At 44.5% G+C, this 9,318-nt stretch overlaps 1 protein-coding gene across 1 annotated transcript in view; it reads left to right on the forward strand.

Annotated features, from left to right (window-relative positions):
• The window catches only part of Tusp (WD40 superfamily protein Tusp), a 47,201-nt gene extending 42,518 nt beyond the window's left edge, over positions 1–4,683 (forward strand). The window contains exons 9-16 of the mRNA XM_076903124.1: positions 27–426; positions 841–1,018; positions 1,530–3,138; positions 3,273–3,386; positions 3,460–3,682; positions 3,829–4,008; positions 4,082–4,230; positions 4,302–4,683. Of these exons, the coding sequence (XP_076759239.1) occupies positions 27–426; positions 841–1,018; positions 1,530–3,138; positions 3,273–3,386; positions 3,460–3,682; positions 3,829–4,008; positions 4,082–4,198 (2,821 nt within the window). The 3' untranslated portion in view covers positions 4,199–4,230; positions 4,302–4,683. The remainder of the gene's footprint in view (positions 1–26; positions 427–840; positions 1,019–1,529; positions 3,139–3,272; positions 3,387–3,459; positions 3,683–3,828; positions 4,009–4,081; positions 4,231–4,301) is intronic.
• Positions 4,684–9,318: the final 4,635 nt, after the last annotated feature.

Below are 9,318 nucleotides of genomic sequence, written 5' to 3' on the forward strand. Positions count from 1 at the left end.
ATCGATGCATCGCGTTGCATTTGTAGATGTTCCGTGCCAGAACCAAGGGAATTAAGGCGTTTCGTGTCGCGTCCGCCTCCGGGTGGTGGAAGATTGCACTGCACCATGCTCAGACACGCCGTGGAGCCAGTGCCATGTTACACATTGTATTTAGAATATCTGGGTGGTCTGGTGCCGCTCCTGAAAGGCAGAAGAACGAGCAAGATCAGACCCGAGTTCGTGATATTTGATCCACAAAGCCAAGACACCCTTCAAGTCCTGGAGGACACGTCGCAGTGCCCGTCGTTCAGCGATGGATCCGATACGGAGAGGGACACAGCCGACCTGTGCGGCTCGCCTAGGAATAAAAGGAAAAGCAGGAGGAAAAGGGAAGAGAAATCGAACGAGGACACTGATGATCTCACTTACGTGGACACCTTGCCAGAGGTAAAGCAATAATGTCAAGATTATTTATAGCATATCCAACGTGTCGTTTAAACAATGATCGAGAGGGATACTTATTACGATAAGACTTTGAAAAGAAATCAAACAAACTATTCAGGTCCAAGTATTTTTGCTTTTACACCTGTGGCAGTCAAATTTCTATTATAAACTTGCGCTACAACCGTTTACTCGCAACTTTCACTCTCGTATTGCTACAACAAGTTACTAAATTTCGTATCCTAGTAATATCTTTTGAGGGACGACGCGAGTGAAGGATTTAAGACGGCACGGTGGTCGCACGGAGGCGGCGAATAAGAAATTGCGTGATGCAGGAAAGTTTAACAAGCCCTTTGAGCCTTAGAGTATTGGAAAGCCAGTCGCGTGACCAGTAGTGTCGCAAGACTTATCTGTTCGCAGCACGCGAGGCTGGTCGAAGTAACGTCCAATATCTGGGGCACGAAATTCAAGTTTCACGGGCTGGCTGATTCGGTGCCCGCCAACCTGGGTCAGGTTACTTATCGAACGTCGTTGCTGCACTTGCAGCCGCGGCAAATGACTCTGGTGATGACGGAGCTGCGCGACGACGTGCCCGCAGGTACGCGATCACGAACCAACTCTAGCGAAACCGTAACGTACACGCACATTTCCACGTCAGTCTAATGAAATTGCGTTTCAATTATATTACCAGCTCGTACCTTTTCGTTGCCCACGTTGCATCGACGATTTCTCTTATTCCAACCCTTTGAACTCGAGAGGCAACTCTCAGTCGCCGCGATTTCCATACAACGCGGAGCTAAAATTGCTGCAGCCCTTCTAACTTTATATTTGTACTAAACTATATCTTGCCTTTGATATTTATTAAATTTTATTTCATAACTGTATGCATAACAACTTGGTGCTCTGAGAATGCAATTTTCGTAGAACGTAGAGCGGATCAAAGTGATTTATATTTCACTCGCTTCTGAGTTTCTCAAATGTCTGATATGTTATATTGAATATTCATTCCACCGGGTCCCGCCTTCTCTCCCTCGCCAAATAGTATGAATAACTCACACGCATGCATCGCGAATGTACCACAGTCGAATCTGAATCGATTCCCCCCGCAGGTCCAGACCCGACGTTCAACCCAAATCTGTTCTCCGAGGACGAGGAGGAGTCGTTCCAGGAATTTCAAGCTGCCGCCAGAAGCACGTCCGAAGCACAGCCACCGCCGATCGCACCAATGACGCCACGCAATGCGCGGCTCAACCCCAATCGTCCCAAGTCTCAAATTTCCAACCAGTTCATGACCAGCGAGGCCTTGCCAGCCAGCTTGTCCAGGGTCGAGAACTTCGAGAACGAGCTGCCCTACGTCGGTCTGCAAGAAATAGGGAACTTGTACGAGAACTTGAGAACAGGCCCGACGAACACGTATCGCACACCACCGAGGCACAATCCACCGAGATGTTGCGACGTACCAGCGCTCCAGTCGCCAAAAAACGCTGTCGCACCCACGCAGACTATAATCGCGACCTCGAACACTGGCACTGACTACTCGAACAACATCCAGCGAATGAAAACCGCCCTCGCGGACCAGCAGCCGGGTCTGGTCTCGAAGAAGGAGCTGGAGAACAACAAGCTCAATCAGATCTCTCAAGACGAGAAGACCGTGCTGTCCACTTGTCCTTCGACCATCATACCAATGTCGATGCACAACGGACAGGCCTCGAACACGGAGGCGTCGAGCAGTCATTGCGCTCACGGCTCCATCGTGAACGGTCTCGACACGAACAGTAGCTGCCCTCAGTCGCAGATATTCCTCAATAGCCTGCACAATATGGCGTGCTCGAGTAACGTAAACGGGGTTCAAGGTAAGAACAATCACAACGTTACCAGTTCGACGAACGCCAGCCAAGCGTCTTCGAATTTAGGCGGTCAGCACGGACCAAGCAGTGGCCCGTTCAGCAAGAATGGTATACATTTATCCAGCAACCACTCGCCAGCCTGTTCTTACCAATTCCCTGAGAACATCGATCAGTGCATAGAACAGACTTGCCCGTATTGCACGTCGAAGCTGAAGGACGCCAAGTGTCACGAGTCGTGCGGGAAAGCGAACGCGGGTCAGTCGAGCACTTCCGTTACCCGCGCGGACGAGATGCGGTTCATCGACGACGAGACACGCGGCGAGGCGGAAGCGTTCGATCAGTCGCGAGTCGTTCACAGGACTCCTACGGTCGTCAGCATCGGTCCCCTTTGCGTGAACGATCCCATAGTTCGAAGCTGCAGCGTCGGTTACCTGGACATGGTGGACGCGCAGCTGGTCCCCTGCGACGTGGCACTGAAGATGCTGAGGAAGGAGGCGCCCAACAAGAGGCTGGTCCTGGTGTCGAGGAAGACCAAGAGGAGAAAAAAGAACAAGACGCAGCAGGAGATGGGACAGCAGACCTCGAAATCGCCAAGGCTACGGAACTGCGGCAAATCGAAGAGCCTCGATTCAAGCGATATATTCCCTACCAACGAGCAAATCGCTTTGCCACCCAAGCTACCAGAACACGTTGAGGAGGCGGTTGGGAGTACGAATTTGGAGGCTGTCGAGGATAAAAGCAACGAGTCGCTGGAAAAGTCACCAGACACGGTGGAAGTGACCAGCGAATGCACGAAACACGTTCCTGGCTCCGTTGCGGTCAATTTTCCGGAAGTTAAGAGTCGGTTGAAAAACTGTTATTGGCCTCCTAGGTAATTCACGTAGAATTTCATTTGAATTATTATTTTTACATTGATGGAAAAGACGAAAGGAGAAACGAGATTAAAGAATATCATTTTTAAACAGACGTAAGATATTAAATTTTCTTGGAACATTATTATTCCAGAGGATCCAGTCCAAGTGGTTCGTTAGCGTCATCGTTGGACGGCCTCGCAGCTCGACTTCGAGATTTCGACGAGAGCCACTCTTTGCCACCGCCATCGCCGCGTCCATCCTCCAGGTACGCGATTACTAATCAAGCAGCATAAATTACTCGACGAGACAAATTTTCAATAACGAACAACTTTTCTTAGACTGCCCAGAAGTTCACCCAGTAGCCCAGCACCCTCGAAGAAAGGCAAAAGGCCAGCCTCCGCCTCGCCAATTAGAAGAAGGCTTCTATCCAGTCCTTTATTAAGCAGAAAGACGCGGAAAAGTCGGGGCGAAAGTTCAGACGAGGAAGGACTTCTGCAAGATGACTCGTCGGCAAATTATCGAAACCTGGAGACATTCCAGAAGGCGCAGTTGCGTCAAAAGGTTAGCAAAACAAGCAGTTAAAGCAAACCTTACGATGCACTGCTTTACTTTAACAAGTTAAGCGTCTGCAAAAGTGAAACTATACTTTTTTGCGTTTAAACGAAAGGTTAAACTACTCGTTGTAACATATTTTATATGTCGTACAGTTGAAGCAGAAAGGCGTAGGATTGGCAAGTCACAAGTCAGAGGCGGTGAGGCGAGAGCTGGTGATGCACAATAAAGCTCCAATGTGGAACGAGTCTAGCCAGGTCTATCAGCTCGATTTCGGTGGCAGAGTCACTCAGGAGAGCGCTAAAAATTTTCAGATAGAATTCAAAGGTCGACAGGTACGAGAATGATCCTCTTTCGTTAGCTACTTTGCGTGATTAAGTAACGCAATTTGTTTCGATGCTGCGCTAGGTCATGCAATTCGGACGGATAGACGGGAACGCCTACACCCTGGATTTCCAATATCCTTTCAGCGCTTTGCAAGCATTTGCCGTTGCCTTGGCTAATGTTACACAACGGCTCAAGTAATAATTAAGCGCCACCTTCTTCGTTTGGTAAAGGTATGAACCATCCTTCTATAATAATTCTTACAAATAATTATATATGTTCAAACCATTTACCCTCCTTCCAGATTTATATAAAATTTGGAAAGACAAGTAACAAGAATGGAACGTATGCTGTAATTAAACAAATTATTCGTCCACATTGAAAGGGAGGAAGAGAAATGGAAAGAGAAGATGAAACATAGCAAACGATAAGAAAACTGATGCTGTAACAATACGCTAGACGAATAATAGCAAAAAAAGAAAGAATAATAACGAAAAAAAAACACTTTTAAATACAGCTTTTGAGCATGTAATAGAGCCACATGTCTTTCGTCTATTAAAAAAAAAACTAGTGACGGGCTAGAATAAATCGTTAAGCGAACAAAAGAGCGTTCTACCAGCCGCCATCGCGATGAAGAGATTCTCACGGAGGATTCTGAAGGTTCGAAGGAAGCACATATGGGTCCCGCGTGTAGCGCGATGAGAATACGCGTAAATGGAAGTGAAGGAAAAGAGCGAAAGAGGGAAGAAAAGGGCGAAAGAGAGAAAGTAAAACAGTCTGGAGGCCTTACGCCCGAGAGCCTCTCCAATCGACGCCTTCGAGCTAAAAATCTACGACGCAGAGACGCGTCGGTTCGCCGGGTCAATTTTAGCCGGTGAACAGTTGAGAGCGATTTGAATTTGAGCGGAACACAAAGATTTTGTGGCAAAGCAACCGTGGCATAAAAGAAAAACCAAAAAAAAAAAAAACTGTAAGATTTTGTTGAAATGCTTCTTCGTCGTACCGTCCAAAATATTTCGTTTCCCCCAACTTCGAGCGCTCATTTTTGTATAGTTTATGCGACACGTTGGAGTCTAGTAATGCTGTTGAAAGTTCACCTCGTTCATTTTTGCGGTCTGCCGAGTGTATTCGAATTTTATATACATATATATTGACGGTTTCGCATAACCACGCGAACGTTTCATGTTGTTCGATTAAATGTTTCTTAAGGCGTATTATAAAACGGGAGAGCGAGACGAGTAACGAGGAGTTTAAACGATAACGCTGAACGAAGCGACGTTTAACGTCCGGCCTGTGTTCGCCATCGTCGAAACAGGGCAGACGAAGCGGAAGCGAACCGGCCAGAAACGATTATACACGAGAGAATGTAATCACGCTGATGGTGGGAATAGAGAAAGTACGAGAGGAATGCGTAGGAAAAACTATTCGCCTGTATGCCAATGTGTGCACGCATCAAACTAACTGTCGTCTGTACTTAATCCATGGTCGTTGTATTTCATTCGCCTAATTGTAAGTAACATTAACCGAAAGGAAGATTAATAATAATACTAATAACAGTAAAAAAGAAAAAAAGAAGGAGAGAGAGCGAGAGAGAGAGAGGAATCAATTTCAGGCCTACACAAGAAGCGCTTAAGGGGTTGTTAATTTTTTCGTCGAATCGAAATTCCGCGAGTGGGGCGCCTGAAACGACCATCGAGCGAAGGGCGAGCTGTATGAGAACGCGATTGTGACCTGTGACTTTCGAGTTAAATGGCTCTAGAAACCCTCAGCGGTCGCTCGCGATACGACGCGTCTTACACGAGTCGTGGTCATATTTTTTGCAGACATATATATACACGCGAGCTATTTTAATAAAAGAAAAAAAAAAAATCACGATCGAATGTCCGCGCGAATGAAATTTACATCGTTCGTCCCGATTTTTAGCGTCGACCCATTTTTTTCGACGACGTTTACAGCCACCGAGTCAGGCCGCCCCGTACTCACGAGTCGACGACAGATATACAAATAATTCACGAGACTTATCGACAGTAATCATCGGTATATAAAGCCGCTAGGATCGTGCCGTCGGTTTCGTTTCTATAGGCAACGTTGTACGCTGAATTATTTATCGTCACCGGTAGTCGATAGCGCGTACCCGTATCAAGCGTTATCAGCGACGATTTTGGTTAACAAGTACACTGTAGCATTTACACCGCGAGACCAGGCGTACTCTTGAAATGGAAGAAGCGACACACTGGTCTGTGTGCTGGTGGAGAACATCTGTTTCGAATTCGTGAACGAGAGCAACGAACATTCGATGAGGGATGGCGCGAAACGGTGCGCATCTTCGAAACAAACGCGATCGTCTCGTGTCTGATGAGCTCGTGTCTTCGTCGACGAACTTCGTTTTGTACGAGATGATCGTCGCGAAGTTTCCTTCATTTACACGACGATGCGTTTTATCCAAAGAGACATCCGACGCGAAACGATACGAGGAAACGACGAGGAAGAAAACGCAGGAGGAAGAAGAGGAAACGAGGCAGTGTCGTTACGATGAAAGTTCCACGATGGTTAACCTTTCATACTTGCACGAACTTTTGATATCGAAGAAAGATCTGTATCAATGTGACCCAGTTATTTTTAATATCTACACGTCCTTACAGCCGCCGAACAGAACGGGCTTGAGTCACGCGATGACCAGTGTACGTTTATGCCAATGACGAATCAGTTCCAACCATATGCGTTTCTCCTTGGAGCTCCGTTTTAGACGTTGAACAATCGACAAGTGCGATTATCGACAGCCTCGCGAACGAGGACCCGTTTGCGTGGTAGAAAAAACCGAGCTCGCCAAGTGGTCTCCTCTTTCTGTTTACTCAAAAAGTCCAGTGGATCATCCATCAGAACGCTTCTTTAGACGATGAATAGAGTGCCTATGCATATATAAATCGAACGGAGCGATCTGCGAAACACGAAAGTAGAATAACGAACAGGAATCTTACCCGCTGCGAACCGCTAGTTGCTCTATTACCGTGCAGCAGTTGTTATTTTAACGTACCATAGATTCGCGTGAGCTATCCGTACTGTGCAGGGTTGGAATGTTGCCTGACGAGGTGTACGAGGTGCACATCGGCGCTGGTAAAACGAACAGATCGAGCGATGGAGCTGCTGCAGGTGGAAGGCAAAAAATATTGTTAGCTGATTTTCTACGAATTTCTACGTCAGCACTGATGCACTCCACTTGCAGTGTGCTCTGACTACATAAATGGAGTACTGCGTAAGAATACGTGCATCGTATGATCTTTACTATGTCGAGCTGGATCCTCATACACATAGCTATAGAGCGAACCATTTACTTTTATCCAAGGCTTCCCACCAATATTAGTTTCACGTAGTTAATTTTAGAAATAGAGAATTAGAGCATTATCAAATCTTTCGGTTAATACCAGCTCTGTTTCGGTTACCACAAATTCTTGAAATTAGTACTATTGTAAGACGCGCACTGTTGAAAGACATTGTAGAGAGAATTACTAATGGTGAAAAATTACCAGTTGGTATCAACGAAGATTGAGAAGATATTGTAATACCAAAATTAACTAGTCGAAACTAGTATCGACGAAAGGACGAAGGTATAGCACTGGCAAAGAAGTATCTTTTGGTCTCTGATTTAACTTTCCAGCTCTGCACAATAATTACGTATAAAGGTCCCACACAAGTCGTGATTTGTATGACGATGTATAAGGTTATCACAAACTTTCTTTCGTCATTTTTCGTTAAGTGCAAGTTGAAATTTGATTAGATGCATGCCCCACATTTTATGTGTCGTCGTGGAAATCGATTGACGTAGGACCGTTTCCATACGCCGCAGCCGTGACTGAGTTCCAAGATGTTCGGCCTAGCTCAAAAAGGTCAGACTTATATGTGCTGTATGTTCATTAACCCATCTAGATAATAGCCCCTGTACGTTTTTCGTTGACACGTTCCGTTTGTTTCACGAGCATAACGCGTTGAGATGATGCTTACACGAAAGAAAAAAGAAAAAGAAAAAAAAAAAACGCTGTAACGTGTGTGAAACCTTGCGACTGAGTACCCACTGCGTTGCGTTGATTAACGATACGATTTACATCGTAGCTGAAATCGTATCAGTATTGTTTTTATCTCTCCAGCGATGAGATTGTTGATTTGTCGTCTTATAGCGCTGAACGATCATTCTGTATATGTGCAATGCAATTTTGTTACCAAGTACATTGATGATTACTAGATATTTGTAAATAAAGAATGAAATTCTACGTGGCTACGCTACCATCAATTCCACACTCTTCGCGATTCATTTCGGTTTGCAGTTAATAGATTGAACTTATACAAAGTCATGCTTGCTTTGCATAAACAAGTGGGTATGTACATTATACTTAAATCCAATTTTTGTTTATTCACTTGTTTGCCGATATTTCATCCGATAAATGATACATTTCTGATTCTTCACTCGAATTTCGTCAGATGTTTAATGTTCGAACAACAATACTAGTTTGTTTCATTTATTACTGTGTCATTCGGTCCCGTTAACGATGGATAAATCGATTAGGGAGGCAAGAATATTTTCCAATTAACTAATAATTTAATATCGTTAGTTGCCATAATTTAGGAGCATTTATCGAAACGCGTCATTATAAGGTCATTGAATGTCAAAGTCGAATTGTGGTATTTATATAAGGAATGGTTGGGAGCTGCCATCTATCAGTAGCCGCTTTCGCGTGAATATTTCGTTAGCCATAGAGGCCACACGAGCGTGTTTTATCGTAGTAGTAAGTAAATACACAGTTTATCTTTTAAGCTCCTTCTCCCTCTTTTCTACTCACGGTGCTTTATCTTACGTTTAATTTCGCACCCAAAGTGTTGGAGCTTTTAGTTCACGATCCAACGTGAAATTCCTTTGGTGCACAATTTTATTTTCCTCTAAGGCACGGCACTATTAACAATCGTGGTATGTATTCAAGAATTCGATTATCTCTCTAAACTATGTTTGCATGCATTACAATAAATATAAATGTATTACAATAAATATAAATGATCGTACTAAAAATATAAAGCGTTACTGTGTGATATAATTATGCTAACAAGTGGTTTAGCAAAGCAAAGAAAACTGTGTGGTAACATTAATTAGCTGAGTGTGAGAAAGTGGAATGTGTTGAATGAGAAAGGGTAAGAGTGAAAGGCTAAGAGAGAGAGGGGGAAGAATGTAAACATTATTTTTGAATTAGTACAACTATATGATAGTAGTGATCTGTTATTATTCATTTTAATTAAAGAAAATAACTCATACATAACGTAATACTTTTTCAGGTAAA

Source organism: Xylocopa sonorina, chromosome 10, assembly GCF_050948175.1.
Source record: "Xylocopa sonorina isolate GNS202 chromosome 10, iyXylSono1_principal, whole genome shotgun sequence".
Lineage (NCBI taxonomy): Eukaryota > Metazoa > Arthropoda > Insecta > Hymenoptera > Apidae > Xylocopa > Xylocopa sonorina.